General features: G+C 41.0%; 1 protein-coding gene across 4 annotated transcripts in view; it reads right to left on the bottom strand.

Annotated features, from left to right (window-relative positions):
* Window positions 1–25,532, bottom strand: part of Dock3 (dedicator of cytokinesis 3) — a 465,111-nt gene that overhangs the window by 110,520 nt on the left and 329,059 nt on the right. For all 4 annotated transcript variants that reach the window (XM_041676723.1, XM_041676726.1, XM_041676724.1 and 1 more), the window contains exons 13-14: window positions 7,311–7,399; window positions 6,601–6,726 (exon numbers count right to left, since the gene is read on the bottom strand). In XM_041676723.1, the coding sequence (XP_041532657.1) occupies window positions 6,601–6,726; window positions 7,311–7,399 (215 nt within the window). The remainder of the gene's footprint in view (window positions 1–6,600; window positions 6,727–7,310; window positions 7,400–25,532) is intronic.

Genomic DNA, 25,532 nt, shown 5'->3' with positions numbered 1-25,532 from the left:
CTGACTTTCTCCTAGAAGACATAGTTGCCTATTTGAGGTGGTGCAAAGTCTTTTTTATTTTTGGCAGAAAAAAGAAGACATATCTTTGTAGCAGCATTTATCAAAACGTGGAGATGCCATTCTACATGGGGTTTCGGCATAGGAGTCCAAATTGTATTTGTGGTAGTTCTTACTTTCTTAAGGTAGTGAAGGAAGAAGACTCTTAGACAGACTGCACTAGATTACCCCAAAATGATAGGATCTTTTTTATTCTCACATTGTCTTCAGCCATACACTTCTGGATTCTAGCATTACAAAGTCATAAATACCCTCTGTTCTAACAGGATAATAGTATGGGAGAAAAGTGATGTAGTTCTATCTAATGAATTCTTTCTTGGGCCAGGAATGTGATGACCTTCTAACTAAAATAACTTTATTAGTCCTTTCAGAATTTTATACAATCTGTTTTGACCATATCTATCCCCTTCCCTATACACCCAATCTTCTGTCTTCTTCCCCCCCCCCCACAAGTCCAATGTATGCCACCCATAAATTCTTGGATGTGTGGCCCTCTACTGGAGCATGATTTACCCAAAAGGGACTGCATTCTTTAAAAAAAAAATTGACTTATATCCCATTCTTTAGAGGTATGGTCGAAGCTTTATTTCCCCACTTAAAGCCCATAAGGCCAAGCATGCCTTGGTCAAGGACTCATTTTGATAAAGATTGACCACAGGAACACATTTGTAGTAAATCATTCTATCACTGGTCCTGTGAAGAGCTTTCCCACCAAAGTCCTGTTTCTATGTCCTTGCTCTTCTTATGAGCTATGCCCTAACATAACTAAAGAGAGAACTCTTTGCTTTTCTGATTCTGTAGCTCAGAATAATAACTACTCATTTTTGTTTGTTTCATTTTCTGAGATAGGGTTTCCCTGTGTAGCCCTGGCTGTCCTGGAACTTGCTCTGTAGTCCAGGCTACCCTCAAACTCATGGAAATCCACCTGCCTCTTCCTCCTGAGTACTGGGATTAAAAGCATGCACCACCACTGCCTGGCTATTATTTTTTTATAACTTGCGTAATACAAAATATCTCATTTAAAAGTCCTTTTCTCTATCTACATTTCAAACTTGTGAAGATATTTTTAAAATATTGCAGTATGTCCTCAGATTTTAATGAACACCCAAAGAAACATGGTGTTTAAGATTAGGCTGGTAGCTTTCCTTTTAGCTCTTGTCAATTACCCAGGAAGGCGAGACTGATGAAGGATTAATAATGTACATGACACCCCACCCAGTATTGCAACATTCCATGAAACAAATGGGTATGAGAACAAAGCAGGCAATAAGCAGTCAGGACACACAAAATCAAGAACTTACACCCAACTATCTTCATCTCTGCATCAGAAAGAAAGGGACGAGAATGAGGGGGACAGCACAGAGAAAAATAAGAACAATTAAGACAAACAGGAAAAGAGAAGAAACATCACTTGTAGGTCAGTGATGAAGCATGCACTTTTTTTTTATTAAGGATCAAAGAAAATGACAAGAGTGTATTTACAAGCACAAAGGCAAAACTCAGAGGCCCCATAAGAGGGGTGGCATGCCTGCATAGCATGTGCAAGTCCAGAGCAACCCAGGGATAAACACTGTTTGCCTGAGCTCTGACTCAGCAGGGACAAACCACCCATACACAAAGCAGAGTTCTTTTTAAGTCATGGCTCACTCAATCTCCTAAATCTCTCTCTCTTTTTATTTTGAATTTAGATTTTATTTACTGTTACTGTGATTCTGTACACATGTATGATTGTATATGTGAGTGTGGGTTTATGTATGTGTAGAGGGCAGAGGACAACTTTCAGGAGCCAGCTTCATAGTGGGTTCTGGGGATCAAATTCAGACTTGTACAGCAAGTACTTTTACTTACTATGTCACTTTGCCAGTCCTAAGACATGGCTTTATCATAATATATTTTTTAAAATTTGTGTGTGTGTGTGTGTGTGTGTGTGTGTGTGCGTGCACACATGCACTCATATACTTGTGTCTATGAAACCCATGTGAGAGAGTCAGATCCCCTGAAGCTGGAGTTACAAGTAGTGAGTCATACAATATAGGTGCTGGGAACTGAACCCAGGCTTTCTGCAAGGCAGTGCATGCTCTTACCACTGAGCCATCCCTCAGTCCTAACACATGGTTCTTAAAGGGGTTCCCAGACTAGCACCATTCTTCATAACCTAAGAGTTGGTGAGAAAACCAAACTGTTGGGCCCAAACTCAACTTAGAAACTCTTTGAGGTGGGCACAATAATCTGTTTTTCTATGTCTTGCAAGTAATTCTGATTCATATTAACATTAGAAAATCACTGCTTCAGGGGGAGACATGTTCTAATTAGAACAACATACTAAGTCATAGGTGGATTTTTATATTAGGATAGAAGACAATTTAACGATTTTGAAATTTGGCCTATAACCACTAGAGACAATAAATACCCTTAGAAATCCAAGACTTTGAAAACAGAATAAAATACTGTACTTGTCACAGAATCACAAAAGAATTCTCTGTATTTCCATTAATCCCAGGAGACAGGCTTCCCAGGAAAGATAAGAAATAAAATAAGAAGATATAAGTACTAGCACATCGCTGCTGGCTTAAGAATGGTGTCTAGAGGCTATAGTACCTTCATGAACAGATATTTTAAGCATGTTACACTCTGCTGGCTTCCAGCATTCTTTGGGGTATCACTGCGGCTAACACTGACCTATGAGTCACTTGTCCCCTGGAATAGCTGTCCTAATCCAGTCTTTCCCACCCATCGTCTTTTAAAATACAGGGAAGGGCTACGGGTGTGCTACGGAGTTATTAGCTTTTGTACTGAATAAAAATAATCTTGAAGGATGGAGAAAATAGAGAAATATTGTGAGTAACCAATAAAAAGTTTTAGGAGCTCAGTTTAAAAAAATGAAGAGAAAGCTTAGCTGGTAAAGTGCCTGCTGCACAAGCATGAGGACCTAGGTTCAGATCTCTATCATCACATAAAAAGCCAAGCACAGTGGTTGATGTCCCTAACTCCAGCATTACAGCACAGAGACATGTTTCCCAAAGGCTTGCTTGCCAGCTAATCTAGTCAGTTGGTGAGTTCCAGGTTCAATGAAAAGCCTGTCTCAAAAAAAAAAAAAAAAAAGAAAGAAAAAAGATAGTGACAGAAGACACCTGGTGTCAACCTTTGTCTTCTACACACACACACACACGCACAAATATAAACCCACAAACACATATAACACCACATACTTACACAAGAAAATGAACAACTATTAGCTAGGTATGGTAGGGCCAATGTAATAGCAGTATTTGGGAAGTAGAAGCAAAAGGATCAGGAGTTCAAGGCCAGTCTCATTTATACTCATTTATATAAGGAATTCAAAGCCATCCTATCTCAATCAAGGCTTAAATTCCTGTATCTATTTGTTCTTTTATAATATAACACGGCACTTTCTGTTAGGCATGCCTTTTTATGGGGCCTTAAGGGCAATAGTTCTCAGAATTCCTGCAGTATCACTGTTGCCTTTTGCTCATTACTAATGGCCATGAGTAGAACTAAGTGGCTTAATTAAGGACTCAGCTGTGGCACACAGGCAGTTGTCTTTTGCTTACAGCATCCACCTTGTGTGTATATAAACTCTCATAGAAAACAATGAAAAGAAGTCAGAAAGACCTTTCTAGAAGTGACATGCTAGATATCTGTGCCTAGAGTCCAGCTTAACTCCTCTATGGTGCTCTAGCAACATGTTTTGACAGAGATCTATCTGGGACAGCCTGACAAAAATAGACCACTCCATATGAGTATCTGGTAGTTTCTGCTAAATGCTGGATCACAGCTTGTGAGTAATTCTAATTTTTCATCATTTACTATAACTCCTCAGACGTTAGTGTTGGTGTGCTCACAATTACTGGCACAGTTTCTTTTCTTGTTCTTGCTTCATGTGCCCATGAGTCAAGAAAATAAAGTTGCATCTTCTAAGTTGGCCAGCACTGTGAAGCTGAGGAACTGTTACAACCCAGGCGCAATGTTCTCTCAGAAGAAGGGTGCCCCAGCTTCAGAAGGAGAAATGGCTGTGACCTACCAGACTCTCCAAGGCTTTTGTTCCTACAGTCATTGTTCCCAAACCAGACTGACCACATGTATGCATGCACATGAGCTCTAGCTTGCTCCCTCTCTTCCTCCTTCCCTCTCTCTCTCCCTCCCTCCCTCCCTCTCTCTCAAACACACACACACACACACACACACACACACACACACACACCCTCTCTGATGATATACTGGAGCACAATATAAGAAGACGATAGTTGTAATGTCAAGGGTTGCCATTTATGTAAAAGGCTCTTTCCTAAGGAGGAGAAAGGATAGAGTATGGGACAGAATATATACAAAATACTGCTTACTTTTAGCTATAATACTCATCACTGCAAAGGCAGACAACCCAGAAGTAGCACTCGTATGTCCTGGCCCCAGGTCTCCAAGAAATGCCCAATGTCATGCCTTGTAGGGAAAATCATCTGGTGACGCTTTAGCTTCTCAGGAAACAGAATACTTCCTTAACCTCAGCTCGTCTCACTAATGCCTGCCATCACACACTTCCTGTCATTTTTAGTGCAGACAAAAATCTGTTCTAAACCTGTGTGTCAATGCTACAAAGTAAGGGAGAGTACTTGAGCAGAAGGTATTTTCCATACATGCAAGCTTTTTTAATGTGTCTTGCTAATATAATTGTACAAATATATGCATGTGTGGAGGTTAAAGGAAAGTCAGATGTTATTTCTCAGAAGCTGTCCACCTTGGATTTTTTTGAGACAGGGTTTTTCACTGGCATGGAGCTCTGCCAATTCTGCTAGGCTGGTTGGCCAGCAAGCCTCAGGAATCTGTTCGTCTTTGCCTCCAAGTGGAGTGCTGAGATTATACCATATACCACTCTACCCAGCTTTTTAAAATGGGTTCTACTGATTGAGCTCAGGTCCTCAAGCTTGCAAAGGAAGCACTCAATTGACCAAGCTGTTTTCCAAGACATTATGTACAATTTTGACTGACCTTTACTTCTTTCTAGATTCTATTTAGTTAGTTCCAATTCCATGAGCTATTACGAAGTTAATGTCCAGATATTATACAAAAAATAAACTTAAGGAAAAAAGGGATCAAAGGACATATATTATTCCACCACAGTCAGCCCCTAGACATATAATTTTGAAAAGGTCATTAGATTCATTAGATCAATTTCAGTTAGCCTATATTCTCTTTCTAAGTCGCACCGCTGCAAAGCTGAGACTGTTGTTTGGGATTTCCTTTCCCTGGCTATAGGGTACAGACAGGGCTGAAGAATGTGATCAGCAAAGTATAGGAGCAGCTTCCAATGGAACACTCACCTGTATGACAGCCAGATGGAGGCCCTTCATAAGCATGAAGTCTCTCAGCACTTAGCAATAAACATAATTGATCTAGTTGGCCTAAATTTGCCATCCAAAGAGCTTCCTGTGTTCATAAGTAGGAAATAAAAGCAGGGCACAGCAGTTTACTCTGAATACACAGTGTCCACAGGGAGGGACTGAAGGTGACAGAAAATAAATCTGGGCAAACAGAGTAGCTGGAACCCATTGTGTGGGCCTTCTCTATGCTCAAGTCACATTCCTCTTTGGGAGTGTACTGGCAAATGTTTCCAATAAGAAGATTTTGTGAAGAACCAGGAAGAACTAAAAAATGATATATAAGGTAGTCACATTTAATCCATCCTGGCTGGCTCTTCTCAACAAAAAAGCTTGGCATAGGGAATTAAAACTCAACTGAGAGGGTAGGTCCACTTCTCCTAGAGTCGATTTATCCAGACAACCAGGTATTGCCTGTTCTGAGCTTCCTATCCTTCGTGTCTTCTTGGTTATCCAACTGTCTACCACCAATCTCTACCCAGCCGTTTCACTTCTGACAGCTCTTTCAGCTCCAGCCACAGTTAAGGTACACTTTTCCAGCTCTGCCTCAGCCCACCTAACAGACTAGTATTGGCTAGGAAAACCATACTTGAGAGGCTGCTCATCCCTCCTCTCTGCCCTGGAATTCCACTGAGACAACTGCTGAGAAAATGGCCGGGCAGTACTATTTAGAACGCCCAAATTTATACCATTTGTATGATCTGTTTTCTGTTACATTAAAATGTACCTGTCATTCCTATACAAACTGGAGTCTCTGATAGTGAAGAATTTTGATAAATTCTTCCCCTTAAGTGGATAATCCTTGTGAGGAAATGTTCAGCAAGGGAATGTGATGAAAGAGGTTACAAAAACACATCTCTAGGAAGAAATTTCATGTTGGTTCTCTTATTTCCAGAACTCCACAAAGCCCATACGCTGAGCTGTCATACTGCACTGGGGAACATGGTACCGGGGCTTCTGGTGAAGAACAAATGCTTACAAGACTCAAAGGGCTACTGCTGAAAACTACAGTCAGTCACCTGACTTGGGAGGCAGAGACTTTAATGGCTGTGTAGCTCACCTGAATAGCTTACCACCTGCTCAAGCAAGGAGCACTAAACTCCATTCCGCTAAGCCATCTCCTTCCCCAGCCCCAAGAAGTTCTTCCTACCTGGCATGATAACATCAGGAAATCCCAATTTTCTTGTAATTGCTAATCCTCTATTAAATATCATGGGATTTTCTCTCCGAATCTGTTCCATGTCACCACGAAAAAGCTGTAGGGAAATAATAAGACCTACAAAAAATAAAACATTTTTTTTTAATTCAGAATCACGTAACGACTCTGTGGATTGTACCAGGAAAGACACCAAGTGTGTCTCTTTTCCATTTCTCCTGCCACAGTGCTAGGGTTAGAATCTAGAGCTACATGTTGAGCAAACATTTTATCACTAACCTACACCACTGCCCTGATAGTTTTCTTAGAAAACTAATCATTAGTGTCAGGCTTTCTTCAGATGCAGACATTCACTAGGAGTAGAAAGAGAATTGATACTAATGCTTGTCTTTTTGCTCAAGAAAACATACTTGACAATGTAACAAACCTTGAAACATTTTGCTTACTGGACTGGAGTTCAAGTTATTTAGTAAAGTGTATAGAGTTCATTATTAAAAAGACCAAATGTATTTTAGTCAGCAAATACTAAAATGGTCTTAAATGACTAGATGTAGAACTAGTACTAGAAAACTCTGAGGAAGGAAACAAATGTGAGCAGGAAATTAAACTTTACAAAGCAGTCAGTCCACACCAGCCACTGAAGTGCTACATGACTAGCACATACAAATGCAACACAAAAGTTTCTAGTCAAATAAATACATCACCATGGCTGGCACTGGGGGCGGAGTACTTGGTGCTTGACTTTCGGATGATGTTCTCATGAATCTGGGTCCACTCACTCTCATTGTTACATCTGTAACAGAAGGACAGGTATTATGGCTCACCAGAATTTACAACATCTGGTCTGGTGGCTCAGTGTTGAGCAATAAGTTGTAAGGGAAAAGGATTTTCTATAGAAATGAGTATATGCTTTATAATTAGATAAGGCTTTTCTGCTGTTAAGTATAGAAGAATGATACTGGGAGAAAGATTAGATATTAAAATGAATCCTTACATATACACATATAACAATGTGAATATTAATACAACACACATATAACTTTGAAACTTTAAAATTAATCCTTGCTAGTATGCACACAAATTGCACATATACCCATGTGTCTATAGCTTTTGGGATTGAACCCAAGGCCTTGTTATAAGAAACACATTTTCTGCTACTAAGTTACATTACCAGGAATACATATTTTTTTAATGGAAAAATAGCTTCATCTCTGAAGTAGAGTTCTTTCTTTTCTAGCTCTGCATGTACATGCATGTGGACACACACACATACACGGGGCGGGGGGATGTTTCCTGATAGAGAAATGTTTCTCTCAACAAATACTACTGTTTAGAAACTGCCATGACATTAGCTTTTTTCTTTACAATATTAATCTTTAATGAGGTATATTTAACAGGTGAGGTAAAAATCTGCACAGGTATTCAGTAAATGAAATTTCAAACCTGACTGATTAACACTTCAGCTTTTCTGCCATAAACCGTTTATCTGTTTAGTATTACATTTTTTTAAAATTATTTTACATCCTGACCACAGATTCCTTTCCCCCTTCTCTTCCCAGTCCCTCCCCTTTCCACTACTCCTCTGTTTCCATTCAGAAAAGGGCAGACCACCCACGGATATCAACAAAACACGGAATATCAAGTTTCCGTAAGACTAAGCACCTCCCCTCATATCAAGGCTGGGTGAGGCAACCCAGCATGAGGAATAGAGTGCCAAAAGCCAGTAAAGGAGTCAGGGACAGGCCCTGTACCCTCTGTAAGGAGTCCTACAAGAAGACCAAGGTACACAACTGCCACCCATATACAGAGGACATAGGTTAGTACCACGAAGTCTCTGAGAGCGCTTATGAGCTCCAGTTAGTTGATTCTGTGGGTTTTCTTGTGGAGTCCATGACCCCACTGGCTCCAATAATGTTTCCTCCCGCTCTTCAGCAGAATTCCCAGAGTTTAGAGTAATGTGTGATTGTGGGTCTCTGCATCTGTTTCCAGCAGTTGCTGTCAATGCTATATTCTTATTGCACTTTATTATCAGATGGCCTAGATGTCATTGCTTACTGAAATGTTAAAAATATGCTAATAGGTATCCCTTTCTAGCTTGTATTTAAGCTGCAAATATGTCTACTTAAGAAAAAAGGAACCAATGATGTTCTAGTAATTAACACGGAATTTAAGAGCTTACATATGGATCCACACAAATTAGGGGAGTCTCCTCTGAGCAAGTCAAGTCAGAAGCAGCAGCAAGTCCAAGTAACTCAGTAAAATTGATAAAAGAGCAATAACAATGTCATGTTTTACTCTTTTTTTTTTTTGATTTTCGAGACAGGGTTTCTCCGTAGCTTTTGGTTCCTGTCCTGGAACTAGCTCTTCTAGACCAGGCTGGCCTCGAACTCACAGAGATCCGCCTGCCTCTGCCTCCCGAGTGCTGGGATTAAAGGCGTGTGTCACCACAGCCCAGCCCTCATGTTTTACTCTTAATAAAATGAAAATTTAAATAATATTTAGTTTTTTTAAAGGTCAATCCCACTCCTGCTCTCTTGCCTATAAAGAATTTCCTGTAATTGGAGGTTTCTCTCCCACCCTCCAATTCCTGAATAACCTCTCAGAGGCTTAATATTAATTATCAGTGTTTGGCCAATGGCTCAGGTCTATTATTAGCTAGCTCTTACATTAAAATTAACTCCTTCTTTCTTACCTATGCTTTGTCACGTAGTTCATGGCTTGCTACCTTAAGTTTTACATCTTTACATGTCTTGTTTCCTTGGCAGATGACTGGCAACCCCACCTTCTTTACCTGTACCTCTGCTTGGATTTCCCAGCTGGTTCTATCCTGCCTTGCCATAGGCCAAAGCAGCTTTACTTATCAGCTAGTGAGAGTAACACATATTCACAGTGTACAGAAAGACCACCCTACAGCATTTAATGGCACCAACATCCACATAACACCTGAGAAAACTGAATGCACAGAAATGGAGCCACAACTGGGTTTCCGAGTCTCACAGTCTCATTCCAGCAGCAGCACAGAGACATGCCTCCCAACAGCTGCCTGCAAGACAAAGCCGGCCACCAGACACTATTGGTGCAGGAGAATTGTCTGTATTCTGTCAATTATATTTTAAATAAACGTTGACTGGCTGATAGCCAGGCAGGAAGTATAGGTGAGAAAACCAGATAGGAAGTAGAGGTGGGGCAATGAGAATAGGAGTATTCTGGGAAGAAGGAAGCTCTTTCAGCAGTCCTGTCCAGACACCAAAGAAGCAGGATGTGACCTCCCCGCTGGAAAAGGTACTGAGCCATGTGGCTAACATAGATAAGAATAATGGGTCAATATAAGCTACAAGAGCTAATAAGAAGCCCGAACTAATGAGACAATCAGTTTATAACTTATGGAGACCTCTGTGTGATTTTCTTTGGGTGTTTACCAGCTGTGGGAACTGGGCAGGATAGAAACCTTGACAAGCAGGCCCTTGTGTTACACACTATGTGCTAAGCTGCATGGCAGGTTTCTGCAGTCTCACATAGGCCTCCGTAGAGAGAAGCTAATCAGCTGCACACTGTGTGGCAGATTTAGCTTTGGCTCATATACACAAAAAAGGCTAAAAGATACAAAGTAAAAGAGTTCCAGACAGAAAAACCTCTAAACAGGTTCCAGTGCATAGACTTAAGAAAAAAATAAAGGCTGAGGAGTTTCATCTGGACGGCCTACCCACCCAAAGCGGTGAGTACCTGCCCACCCAAAGCGGTGAGTGCCTGCCTACAGGGCAGGCCTCAAGGTCCCCTCAAGGGAGCGTGGGCACCTTCAGCTTGTGCTACAGGGTCTCCTGTGTTCTACTCGCCCCCCCCCCCCCGGTTCTCCCTTTTGTCCACGGCTCATTGGCCTACCAGGCATCTATGTTTCGGTACTGAGGAGTTCCATCTGGACGGGAACAGTTCCTGCTTCTACACTGAGGAGATCCACCTAGAGAGTCAGTCACAGCAAAGACTGGACCAAGACACCAGGCCTCTCTGGCTCCATTTGAAGGAAGAGATGGGCAGGGGCCAAGGCAAGAATTCCTCCAACAACCTGAAAGGCAACATGACATCACCAGAATCCAGGGATCCCGAAACAAGAAGAATTGAACACTCTACTCCAGAAGAAATAGAAGAAATCGACTCTAAACTGAACTATATGAAAATAATAGAGGACCTTAAACAAGAGGTGAAAAACTGCCATAAACAATTAGAGATCACAAACAAAAACATAGAGGAAATGAATAAATCTCTCAAAGACACCCAAGAAAACCAAGAGAAACAAGAAAAAGCAATCAAACAGGTAAGGGAAGTGGTTCAAGACATGAAGAATGAAATGGAGGTAATGAAGAAAACACAAACCGAAGGAAGGCTGGAGATGGAAAATCTGGGTAAACGAACAGGAAATACAGAGACAAGTACTACCAACAGATTACAAGAGATAGAAGAAAGAATCTCAGACACTGAAGATACCATAGAGAAAATAAACACACTGATCAAAGAAAACAGCAAAGCCAACAAATTCTCATCACAAAACATTCAGGAAATCTGGGGACACAATAAAAAGACCAAACCTAGAATAATAGGGGTAGAAGAAGGAGAAGAACAGCTCAATGGTCCAGAAAATATATTTAATGAAATTATAGAAAAAACTTTCCCAACCTAAAGAAAGATATTCCTTTGAAGTTTCAAGAAGCATCATCCCCAGATCATCGGGCTACCAGGCGGCCCTGTTTAGGTACTGAGGAGTCCCATCTAGACTGGTGAGAGTGTGCAATCCAGGGGCGGACTGTCCCGGAAGAGAGCACAGGCCTCCCCTCCCCCAGCTCCTTCTGCAGGGCTGTCTTTCTTAAACCCGACCCCCCCCCCACAAGCCTGTTTTCTGCTAGGTCCTTTGCTCAGGAACAGTTTTCTGCTCCTACACTAAGGCGACCCACCCAGAGCGGTGAGTGCCTGCCTACTGGGCAGGCCTCAAGGACCCCCGAAAGGGAGCCCGGGCACCTTCAGCTTGTGCTCCAGGGGTGCCTGTGCACTCCTGGATCTCGTCCCGCCTGCCCGGTTTCTTCCTTTTGTCCCCGGATCATCGGGCTACCAGGCGGCCCTGTTTAGGTACTGAGGAGTTCCATCTGGACTGGTGAGTGTGTGCGATCCAGGGGCAGATTGACCCGGAAGAGACCACAAGGCCCCCCTCCCCCAGCTCCTTCTGCAGGGCTGTCTTTCTTACACCCGACACCCCCCCCCACACACACAAGCCTGTGTTTTCTGCTAGGTCCTTTGCTCACGAACAGTTTTCTGCTCCTACACTAAGGCTACCCACCCAGAGAGGTGAGTGCCTGCCTACTGGGCAGGCCTCAAGGACCACCCCCCTCCCCCCCCCCGAAAAGGGAGCACGCGCACCTTCAGCTTTTGTGGCAGGGTGTCCTGTGTTCTACTCGTCAACGCCCTGCCCCCCAAGTTCTCCCTTTTGTCCGCGGGTCATTGGACTACCAGGCGTCTATGTTTCGGTGCTGAGAAGTTCCATCTGGACTAGACGGTTCCTGCTTCTACACTGAAGAGTTACAACCAGAGAGTCAGTCACAGCAAAGACTGGACCAAGACACCAGGCCTCTCTGGCTCCATTTGAAGGAAGAGATGGGCAGGGGCCAAGGCAAGAATTCCTCCAACAACCTGAAAGGCAACATGACATCACCAGAATCCAGAGATCCCGAAATAAGAAGAATTGTACACCCTACTCTAGAAGAATTAGAAGAAATCGACTCAAAAGTGAATTATATGAAAATAATAGAAGACCCTAAACAGGAGGTGAAAAACTGCCATAAACAATTAGAGATCACAAACAAAAAGGTAGAGGAAATGAATAAAGCACTCAAAGATACCCAAGAAAACCAAGAGAAACAAGAAAAAGCAATCAAACAGGTAAGGGAAGTGGTTCAAGACATGAAGAATGAAATGGAGGTAATAAAGAAAACACAAACCGAGGGAAGGCAGGAGATGGAAAATCTGGGTAAACGAACAGGAAATACAGAGACAAGTACTACCAACAGATTACAAGAGATAGAAGAAAGAATCTCAGACACTGAAGATACCATAGAGAAAATAAACACACTGATCAAAGAAAACAGCAAAGCCAACAAATTCTCATCACAAAACATTCAGGAAATCTGGGGACACAATAAAAAGACCAAACCTAAGAATAATTGGGATAGAAGAAGGAGAAGAAGTACAGCTCAACGGTCCAGAAAATATATTTAATAAAATTATAGAAGAAAACTTTCCCAACCTAAAGAAGGATATTCCTTTGAAGGTTCAAGAAGCATACAGAACACCGAATAGACTGAACAAAAAAAAAAAAAACAAAACATCTCCTCGCCATATAATAATCAAAACACAAAACATACAGAATAAAGAAAGAATATTAAGAGCTGCAAAGGAAAAAGGTCAAGTTACCTATAAAGGTAAACCTATCAGACTTATACCTGATTTCTCTATGGAAACAATGAAACCAGAAGGTCCTGGATGGATGTACTGCAGAAACTGAGAGACCATGGATGCAAGCCCAGACTACTATACCCAGCCAAGCTTTCGTTCACTATAAATGGAGAAAACAAAAATTTCCAGGATAAAAACAAATTTAAACAATACGTAGCCACAAATCCAGCCTTACAGAAAGTAATAGAAGGAAAATCACAAACCAAGGAGTCCTACAATAACCACAATAACTCAAACATCTAGAGACCCTTCACCAGGACAACTCGAAGAAAGGAAACACACAAACTCTACTACTACTAAAAAAGTGACCGGAATTAACAACCACTGGTCATTAATATCACTTACTGTCAATGGGCTCAACTCACCTATAAAAAGGCACAGGCGAAGAGATTGGATACGAAAACAGGATCCAACATTCTGCTGTTTACAAGAGACACACCTTAACCACAAAGACAGGCACCTACTCAGAGTAAAGGGATGGGAAAAGGTTTATCAAGCAAATGGACCTAAGAAACAAGCAGGTGTGGCCATACTAATTTCTAACAAAGTTGACTTCAAACTAAAATCAATCAGAAGAGATGGAGAGGGACATTTTATACTCATAACAGGAACAATTCATCAGGATGAAGTCTCAATCCTGAATATCTATGCCCCTAATATAAAAGCACCCACGTACATAAAAGAAACATTGCTAAAACTCAAGGCAGGCATCAAACCGCACACACTAATAGTAGGAGACTTCAACACTCCTCTCTCACCAATGGACAGGTCAATCAGACAGAAACCTAACAGAGAAATAAGAGAATTAATGGAGGTAATGAAGCAAATGGACTTAACAGACATCTATAGAACATTCCACCCAAATAGGAAAGAATATACCTTCTTCTCTGCAGCTCATGGAACCTTCTCGAAAATTGACCACATACTGGGTAACAAAGCAAACTTCCACAGTTACAAAAAAATATTAGTAACAACCTGTATCTTATCAGATCACCATGGATTAAAGTTAGAATTCAACAACAATGCTACCCCCGAAAGCCTACAAACTCATGGAAACTGAACAGTCAACTACTGAACCACACCTGGATCAAGGAAAAAATAAAGAAAGAAATTAAAGTCTTCCTCGAATTCAATGAAAACAAAGAAACAACCTACTCAAACTTATGGGACACTATGAAAGCAGTCCTGAGAGGAAAGTTCATAGCACTAAGTGCCCACTTAAAGAAAACAGAGAAAGCACACATTGGAGACTTAACAGCCCACCTGAAAGCTCTAGAAAAAAAAAAGCAGACTCACCTAGGAGGAGTAGAAGACTGGAAATAATCAAACTGAGGGCTGAAATCAACAAAATAGAAACACAGAAAACAATCCAAAGAATCAATGAAACAAAAGTTGGTTCCTGGAGATTGAGAATACATAAATTAACAAGATCAGAAATGAAAAGGGAGACATAATCACAGACACAGAGGAAATTCAGAAAATCATTAGATCTTACTACAAAAGCCCATATGCCACAAAATTGGAAAATGTTAAAGAAATGTACACTTTTTTAGATAAATACCATATACCAAAGTTAGACCAGGACCAGGTGAAGAATCTAAATAGACTTGTTAGTTGCGAAGAATTAGAAATTGTTATAAAAAACCTCCCTACCAAAAAAAGCCCAGGATCAGACGGTTTCAATGCAGAATTCTACCAGGACTTCCAAGAAGAGTATCTATACTAATATCTATACTCCTTAATGTATTTCACAATATAGAAAGAGAAAAGTCTTTGCCAAATTTCTTTTATGAAGCTACAGTTACCCTGATACCAAAACCACACAAAGACTCAACCAAGAAAGAATTACAGGCCAATCTCACTCATGAACATCGATGCAAAAATCCTCAATAAAATACTGGCAAACCGAATGTAAGAACACATTAGAAACATTATCCATTATGATCAAGTAGGCTTCATCCCAGGGATGCAGGGCTGGTTCAACATACGCAAATCTATCAATGTAATCCATCATATAAATAAACTGAAAGAAAAAACCATATGATCATTTCATTAGATGCTGAAAAAGCATTTGACAAAATTCAACATCCCTTTATGATAAAGGTCTTAGAGAGATTGGGGATACAAGGGTCATACCTAACTATAATAAAAGCTATTTATAGCAAGCCGACAGCTAACATCAAATTAAATGGAGAGAAACTCAAAGCCATCCCACTAAAATCAGGAACACGACAAGGCTGTCCACTCTCTCCATACCTTTTCAATATAGTGTTTCAAGTTCTAGCAATAGCAATAAGACAACATAAGGGGATCAAAGGAATTCGAATTGGAAAGGAAGAAGTTAAACTTTCATTATTTGCAGATGATATGATAGTGTACATGAGCGACACCAAAAACTCCACCAAAGAACCCCTACAGCTGATAAACACCTTTAGTAGCGTGGCAGGATAGAAGATCAATTCAAAAAAATCAGTTGCCCTCCTATACACAAAGGATATGGAAGCAGAGAGGGAAATCAGAGAAGCATCACCTTTCACGATAGCCACAAATAGCATAAAGTATCTTGGGGTAACTCTAACCAAGGATGTGAAGGATCTATTTGACAAGAACTTTAAGTCCTTGAAGAAAGAAATTGAGGAGGATACCAGAAAATGGAAGGATCTCCCTTGCTCTTGGATTGGGAGGATCAACATAGTAAAAATGGCAATTCTACCAAAGGCAATTTATAGATTCAATGCAATCCCCATTAAAATTCCATCGAAATTCTTCACAGATCTTGAGAGGACATTAATCAACTTTATATGGAAAAACAAAAAACACAGGATAGCCAAAACAATCTTATACAATAAAGGAATTTCTGGAGGCATTACCATCCCTGACTTCAAACTCTATTACAGAGCTTCAGTATTGAAAACAGCTTGGTTTTGGCATAAAAACAGAGAAGTCGATCAATGGAATAGAGTAGAAGACCCAGATTTTATCCCACAAACCTATGAACACCTGATTTTTGATAAAGGAGCTAAAAGTATTCAATGGAAGAAATAAAGCATCTTCAACAAATGGTGCTGGCAGAACTGGTTGTCAACCTGTAGAAGAATGAAAATAGATCCATATCTATTGCCATGCACAAAAATCAAGTCCAAATGGATTAAAGACCTCAATATCAGGCTGAACACACTGAACCTGAAAGAAGACGAAGTGGGAAGTACTCTACAACATCTGGGCACAGGAGATCACTTCCTACGCATATCCCCAGCAGCACAGACATTAAAGACAACAATGAATAAATGGGACCTCCTGAAACTGAGAAGCTTCTGTAAAGCAAAGGACACTGTCACTAAGACAAAAAGGCAACCCACTGACTGGGAGATCTTCACCAACCCCGCAACAGACAAAGGTCTGATCTCCAAAATATATAAAGAACTCAAGAAACTAGACTTTAAAATGCTAATTAACCCAATTATAAAATGGGGCACTGAACTGAACAGAGAATTCTTGACAGAAGAAATTCAAATGGCCAAAAGACACTTAAGGTCATGCTCATCCTCCTTGGCGATCAGGGAAATGCAAATTAAATTAACTTTGAGATACCATCTTATACCTGTCAGAATGGCTAAAATCAAAAACACCAATGACAGCCTTTGCTGGAGAGGTTGTGGAGTAAGGGGCACACTCATCCATTGCTGGTGGGAATGCAAATCTGTGCAACCACTTTGAAAATCAGTGTGGCGATTTCTCAGGAAATTCGGGATCAACCTACCCCAAGATCCAGTAATACCACTCTTGGGAATATACCCAAGAGATGCCCGATCATATGACAAAAGCATTTGTTCAACTATGTTCATAGCAGCATTATTTGTAATAGCCAAAACCTGGAAACAACCTACATGCCCTTCATGGAAGAATGGATGAAGAAAGTGTGGAATATATACATATTAGAGTACTACTCAGCGGTAAAAAACAATGACTTCACGAATTTTGCATGCAAATGGATGGAAATAGAAAACACTATCCTGAGTGAGGTATCCCAGACCCAAAAAGATGAACATGGGTTGTACTCACTCACAATTGGTTTCTAGCCATAAAGGACACTGAGTATATAATTTGTCATCCTAGAGAAGCTAAATAAGAAGGTGAACCCAAAGAAAAACATATAGTCATCTGCCTGGATATGGGAAGTAGACAAGATTGTAGGGCAAAACCTGGGAACTTGGGGGTGAGGTGACATGGGGCTAAGGGAAAATGGGGTAAGAAACGTGAGAAGGGGAGAATGGGGGGAGCTTGGGAGAATGGGATGGTTGGGATAAAGGAAGGGTGGACACGGGAGCAGAGAAATATATATCCTAATTAAGGGAGCCATCTTAGGGTTGGCAAGAGACTTGACTCTAGAGGGGCTCGCAGGTGTCCAGGGAGATGTCCCCAGCTAGTACCTTGAGCAACTGAGGAAAGGGAACCTGAAATGACCCTATCCTATATAGCCATACTAATGAATATCTTGCATATCACCTTAGAACCTTCATCTAGCGATGGATCGAGACAGAGACAGAGACCCAAATTGGAGCACCAGACTGAGCTCTTAAGATCCAAATTTAGAGCAGGAGGGAGAACATGAGCAAGGATGTCAGGACCACGAGGGGTGTACCCACCCACTGTGACAGTGGAACTGATCTAATGGGATTTCACCAAGGCCAGCAGGACTGGGACTGAATAAGCATGGGATGAAACCGGACTTTCTGAACGTGGCAGACAATGAAGGCTGATGAGAAGCCAAGGACAATGGCACTAGGTTTCGATCCTAATACATGAACTGGCTTTGTGGGAGCATAGCCTGTTTGGATGCTCACCTTCCTCGTCCTGGATAGAAGTGGGAGGACCTTGGACTTCCTGCAGGGCAGGGAATCTGGACTGCTCTTCATTCTCAAGAGGGAGGGGGAATGGAGTGGAGGGGGAGGGGGAGAGGGGTAGGGGAGTGGGGGAAGGGGGCAATGTGTGCAAGGAGGGGGAGGGAAATGGGAAACGGGGAGGAGGCAGAATTTTTTTTTTGCAACAACTAAAAAAAATAAACAAAAAATAAATAAAAATAAATAAATAAATTAGACACTGGTTAGAGAATATATACTGCTAGTAGGTGGCATTAAAAATGTCCTTTGTATGGATCAGAGAGATGGTTCAGAGACTAAAGGGGTTTGCCAACAAACCTGACTGTCTGAATTTTATTCACAGGATGCATATGGTAAAAAGGGGAGAATCAATTCACATAAACAGTGCTGTGACCTCCATGTGCATGCTTGACACACATGCTCCCTCTATAAATAAATGTAAAATAAAAAAAAATACAACAAAAAAAATCATCCATCTCCACCTTCTTGCCCTGACATATTCGGAGGGCGTCCACGGTTTTCAGCTACTGCGATAAATACCATGACCCAAAACAGCTTTGGGAGAAAAGAAGCTGTTTCACTTAGAAGGTCTGTCATCAGGGGTGTGGAGGCCCAAACACTGTGAGCCTGTTCCCACCTTGTCTGAAGGGCAGAGAGTTTCAGCTTGCTCAAAGTTGTTAACAACTGTGACTATACACCCTGAGCTTGGGTGTATAGTCTCAAGAATTAATGACTTGATGACTCAAAGTATTGTCCTTTGTATCATGTTAAAGCAGTCTTTTGTCTTCTCCCTTCCGTTATATTGGGGTATAAAAGTGTATGGAAAATTAAACAGGGGCAGATTTCAGTATTCACTGGAGCTCCCTCCCTGTGTCCTAAATATATATATTTGAAGGCAGGCAGTGGTGGCGCACGCCTTTAATCCCAACATTCGGAAGGCAGAGGCAAGCAGATCTCTGTGAGTTGGAGGCCACCCTGTGCTACCCAAGATCATCCCAGAAACAAATACAAGTGGTGGAGCCTCATACCATTAATCCCTGTACTAGGAAGTCACACACCATTAATTGCAGAACTAGAGGGAATATAAAAATGATAGGAGAGAGAGATTCTGGCTGCTTACTCTGCTTAGTATATAGTAGCCTAGGCTTGGTAAATGTAGGACTTCTCTAGTGACTTGGCTGCTTTGCTTTTCCGGTTTTCGGGTTAAACCCCGATATTCATCTTTGGGTTTTTATTATTCGTGCTAAATACCAGACATTTAAAAAATTTCTGAAGCTGGACATTGATGCTATATGCCCTTAATTCCAGCATCTAGGATGCAGAGGCAGGTAGATCTCTGAGTTCAAGGTCTAGTCTACAGAGTGAGTTCCAGTACAGCCAGGGCTACACAAAGAAATGCTATCTCAAAAAACCAAAACGAACAAAGAACAACAAAAACACCACCCCTCAAAAACTCTGAGCATATTTTTACTTTGCTTTAAAATTATTTTATATATTTACTATTCTAGCTTTTGGTTCATCTACACATCCAAAGATCCCCGATTCCTCTAATGAGAGAATGGTATTCAAAAATAAGACTGGTTCTCTATATGTGATCATTGTTATTGGGATATTGTTGCTTCTGGGTCCCTTCAGCTGACAGAATAAGAAAATAAATGTATATACAGATCTATGTATACAGAGATATTTACAAATATGTCTATATGCAACCACCTGCCTGTGTGTTAAGATAGACAATCTGATGTCTCCAACCTCATTTCCATAACTACATGGATCATTCTAGCCTATATTTCTTTTGTTGTTATGATTTTGTTTTTTGCGACAGGATCTCATAATGTAGCCCAGGCTGATATATATAGCTCAAGATCTTCCTCCCTTCCTTATGCTCTTAAGGGATTACAGGTATGTACCACCATATCTATCTAGTTCAATGAGTTTTGAAAAGAAAATGACTTTAAAATAAAAAGGAAGTCGAGCGGTGGTGGGGCACACCTTTAGTTCCAGCAGAGGCAGGTGGATCTCCATGAGTTCAAGGCTAGCCCGATCTACAAGAGCTAGTTCCAGGGCAGATTCCAAAGCTACAGAGTAACCCTATCTCAAAAAACAAAACAAAACAAACAAGAAAACAAAAAGAAGGGAAAGAGAATACACACCAAGAATATATTCAGCATTTTAAGCCTCAGAAATATGAGAAGAGACATAAGGAGTAAATGGTAGGCAGAAAAAAAGGAGTTAAAATGAAAGAGTAACAAATTTGGCAGAAAAAAAAAAGAACAAAGAACTCAAGAACAGACTAACACACTGTGATTAATATCAAAGATATGGGTTTAGAGAAAAGTGAAACAAATTACCAGATTGAAAAAAAAAGTGCCCAAGATGAGGTTCCCAGTTAGTTCCTTGGGCAGCTGAGGATTGGGAACCTGAAATGACCCTATTCTAGAGCAATACTGACGAATATCTTGCATATCATCATAGAACCTTCATCTGGTGATGGATAGAGATAGAGACAGAGACCCACACAGGAGCACTGGACTGAGCTCCCAAGGTCCCAATGAGGAGCAGAAGGAGGAAGAACATGAGCAAAGAAGTCGGGACCACGAGGCGTGCACCCACCCACTGAGACAGTGGAGCTGATCTACTGGGAGCTCACCAAGGCCAGCTGGACTGTGACCGGAAAAGCATGGGATAAAACCGGACTCTCTGAACATGGCGAACAATGAGGGCTGATGAGACGCCAAGGACAATGGCACGGGGTTTTGATCCTACTTAATGTGCTGGCTTTGTGGGAGCCTAGCCAGTTTGGATGTTCACCTTCCTAGATATGGACGGAGGGGGGAGGACCTAGGACTTACCACAGGGCAGGGAACCCGGACTGCTCTGTGGACTGGAGAGGGAGGGGGAGAGGAGTGGGGGGAAGGAGAGAAGGGTGGGAGGAGGGAGAGAAGGGTGGGAGGAGGGGGAGGGAAATGGGAGGCTGGGAGGAGGTGGAAACTTGTTTTTTGTTTATGTTTTTTTCTTCTTTTCTCAATAAAAAAAAAACAGTTATCAAGCAAGAAAAAAAAAATTTCTACAGACTAGCAACTATGGCTCTCAGTGGGGGCTGATCCTGTCCTAAGGGACATTTGTAATATCTGAAGACAAGTTTCATTGTTATGACTTATACGCAAAAACTAACTTCATGAGGACCTACAAGGCAAGTGACAGGTAATAAATATGCTCACTGTGTATTTGAGGATGAGGATATGAGTGACGTTAAGTACAAGCTAAGGGTAGGGAAGCTACTCAAATCATTTTATTTAGAGGCTGTAGCTTCATCAGCATATTTTATCCAATCACTAGAATATTTTGTAGGAAAAATTTAAATGTAAGCATTTATTAAATAATCAAATGATTCATGATTATAATGAAACATGATTATGTTATACCCAATCAAATTAATATGTAGAGTATGATTAATGATGTCAATAGTTTATTTTCACTTATAAGATGCATGAAGAATTTCAGCATCCGCGTACTGCCATGGCAGCCCATTTTATTCATTACAGGGACAACAAGCATAGACAATTGGGTAGCACTTCAGCCACTGCATGTTTAGGTGTTAGAGGGATGGAAAACTTTTATTTCTCCACATGAGTTCTCCAAGCATTAAGAAGCAACAGGGCATATCTGTAGGTTCAATAGGTCATAACATTCTTGGGGTAGTAGCAACCAAAGAAGTAAAATGATGTGGGAAGTCCTTCTGTATGTGTGTTGCTTTTATTGGTTAATGAATAAAAAAACTGCTTTGAGCATATAGCAGGGCAGAGCAGAGCTAGGTGGGAAAACTAAACTGAATGTTGGGAGAAAGAAGGTGGAGTCAGGAGAAGCCATGCATCCCTCCTAGAGATAGATGCCGGACAGAACCTTGCCAGTAAGCCAAGCCACGTGCAATACACAGATTAATAGAAACGGGTTAAACTAAGATGTAAGAGCTAGCCAATAAGAAGCTAGAGCTAACAGGCCAAGCAGTGATTAAATTAATACAGTTTCTGTGTGGTTATTTCGGGACTGAGCAGCCGGGAACAAACAAGCAGCCTTCTACAACAGTGAAAGACCTGTATAACAAGAACTTTAAGTTTTTAAAGAAAGAAATTGAAGAAGATACCAGAAAATGAAAAGATCTCCCATGCTCTTGGATAGGTAGGATCAACATAATAAAAATGGTAATCTTACCAAAAGCAATCTACAGATTTAATGCAAATCCCATCAAAAATCCCAACACAATTCTTCACAGACCTTGAAAGAATTATATTCAACTTCATATGAAAAAACAAAAAACCCAGGATGGCCAAAACAACAAAGGAGCCTCCATACACAACACCATTCCTGACTTAAAGATCTACTATCGAGCTATGGTAATGAAAACTGCTTGGTATTGGCATTAAAACAGACAGATAGACCAATGGAATCAAATCAAAGACCCTGATGTTAATTTACACACCTATGGACACCTGATTTTTGACAAAGAAGTTAAATTATACAATGGAAAAAAGGAAGCATCTTCAACAAATAGTGCTGACATAACTAGATGTCGACATGTTGAAGAATGCAAATAGATTCCTGTCTATCTCCATGCATAAAACTCAAGTCCAAATGGATCAAAGACCTCAAATAAATCCAACCACACTGAACCTCATGGAAGAGAAAATGGGAAGTGGTTTTCAATGCATGGGCACAGGAGAACACTTCCTAAAGATAATAGTAACACAGACACTGGGAGCAACAATAAATAAATGAAACCTCCTGAAACTGAGAAGCTTCTGTAAAGCAAAGGACACAGTCAATAAGACAAAAAGGCAGCCTACAGAATGGGAAAATACCTTCGCCAACCTCATATGTGGCAGAGGATTGATCTCCAAAATATATAATGAACTCAAGAAACTATCAAAAATATCAAAATACCTAATAATCCAATTTAAAAATGGATTATTATTATCTAAACAGAGAATTCTCAACATAAGAATTGCAAATGGCTGGAAGATACTTAAGGAATTGTTCAACATCTTTTGCCATCAGAGAAATGCAAATCAAAACCACTAATGATAGCTTATGTTAGAGAGAATGAGGAGTAAGGAGAACACTTTTTCATTGTTGGTAGGAATGCAAACTTGTACAACCACTTTGGAAATCAGTATGGCAGTTTCTCAGAAAATTGGGAATCAGTCTACCTCAAGATCCAGCAATACCACTTTTGGGCATATACCCAAAAGATGCACAGTCATACCATAAGGACATCTGCTCGACTGTGTTCATAACAGCATTATTTATAGTAGCCAGAACCTGGACACAACCTAAGTGCCCCTTATCAGAAAAATGAATAAAGAAAATGTGGTATATTTGCACAATGGAGTACTGTTCAGCAGTAAAAAAAAACAACTGACATCTTGAAATCTGTAGGCAAATGGATGGAACTAAAAAAAAAAAAAAACCCAACAAAACCTGAGTGAGGTAACCCAAGACCTAGAAAGACAAACATGGTCTGTACTCACTCTTTTTGTTTTGTTTTATTTGTTTGTTTTGTTTTTCAAGACAGGGTTTCTCTGTAGCCTTGGTGTCTGTCCTGGAACTCACTTAGTAGACCAGCTGGCCTCAAACTCATGGAGATCTGCCTGTCTCTGTCTCCCAAATTCTGGGATTAAAGGCGTGTACCACCACAGCCCGGCTGCTTTTTTGTTTTTGTTTTTGTGTTTCGTACTCACTCATAAGTGAATACTAGATGTAAAGCAAAGGGTAACCAGATGTAGTGATATTTCATTTGTATTTAAATAAATAAAGCTTGCCTGAAGTTCAGAGTGTAAAACAGCTACTCTAATTGCCTTACAGACCAGGCACTAGTGACACACACCTTTAATCCCAGGAGCCATGGTCGTTTGCCATAGAAACTGGGTGGTAGTGGTGCAGGCCTTTATTCCTAGCACCAAAGAAGAATATAATACAGGAGGAGATAGCTCTCACACAGTCTCATTGTAAGATTCCTGGAGGCAGGATTGCTATTTTGGACTGGGGCAGAGGTAAGAGCCAGTGGCTGGCTATTTTGCCTTTCTAATCTTCAGATTGAACCCCAATTTCTGTCTCTGGGTTTTCACTAATCGTGCTACAACTAGCATATAGTCCATTACCCTGGAGAGGCTAGGTAACAAGGAGGACACTAAGAGAGACATACATGGATTCCCTTGCGAAGGGGAATTAGACAAGATCTCCTGAGAAAATTGGGGGGGGGGTTTAGAAGTGGAAAAAGAGGGGAGAAGTGGAGGGAACAGGAGAATATGAGGGAACAGGATGGTTAAGATGGAAAAAAAGACAGAGAGGGGGAGCAAGGAAAGAAATATCTTGATTAACGGAGCCATACGGGAGCTAGCGAGAAAACTGACACTGGGAAAATTCTCAGGAATCCACAAGAAAGACCCCAGCTAAGACCCTAAGCAAAAGTGGGGAGTGTGCCTGAACTGGCCTTCCCCTATAATCAGGTTGATGACTACCTTACCTGTCATTATAAAACCTTAATCCAGCAACTGATGGAAGCAGATGCAGAGATCCAGTTAAGCACTGGGCTGAGCTTCTGGAGACCAGACCAAGAGAGGAGGAGCAATAATATTAGCAAAGGGGTCATGACCATAATGGGAATACCCGCAAAACAGCTGACTTGAGCTGATGAAAGCTCACTGACTCTGGATTGATAGTGGGAGAATCTAGGCCCTCTGAATGTACATGAGAATTATGTGGCTTGAGGCCATTGGCAATGGGACCGAGATTTATCCCTAGTGCTTGAACTGGATTTTTGGAGCCCATTCATTCTGGAGGGATACCCTGCTTGGCCTAAATAGAGGAAAGGGCCTTAGTCCTGCCTTAAAGTGATATATCAGACTTTGTTGACTCCCCATGGGAAGCCTTACCCTCTCTGAGGAGTGGATGGGAGGACTGGGATAGGTATGTAAAATAAAAAGATTATTTTAAAAATGAATTTAATAATAATAAAAAGATCTGTAAGTTTACATTTAAAAAAGAAGAACCTACGAAAGGTCAATAACTGCTGTGTTAATTTCCAAAATTAAGAGAATAATATGGCATATATTACCATGACCATTTAAAAGAACATGAGTTCAAACACAGGTCTGGGCAGTCCCAAAGGCAGACTAGGGAGAGAGCAGAACAGGCTTGCAGAGCCTCACTCTCACATTAGGCTTCAAGGTGATTAATATAGATATGAATAATTTGCATTAGTATAGATTTTGCTTTATTGATAGAGATTTAAGGTCAATTTCTCTGACTCTTTTACGCAGGCGGTTCTTGCGGTTTGCAAGCACAGGCTGCTGAAGCTCGCTTGCTGGCAGGGACCTTGAAATGCTATAGAGTTGTGGCAGTAAACATGGCTACAGCCAGTACCTCAGCCATGAGGCTGGAAAGCTAAGGAATGGGCTACATCTAGCCGGCAAAGCCACGCCTTTAATCCTACTGAGATTGCTTGGTAAATTAAAGACTCATGTGGTCAGAAAAACAGAGAGAGATACAGTA

The sequence above is a fragment of the Microtus oregoni genome, unplaced genomic scaffold, assembly GCF_018167655.1.
Source record: "Microtus oregoni isolate MIOR12 unplaced genomic scaffold, Mior012 000028F_ref0000031, whole genome shotgun sequence".
Classification (NCBI taxonomy): domain Eukaryota; kingdom Metazoa; phylum Chordata; class Mammalia; order Rodentia; family Cricetidae; genus Microtus; species Microtus oregoni.
The sequence above is the reverse complement of the archived record's forward strand: the minus strand, read 5'-3'. Positions and strand labels throughout refer to the sequence as shown.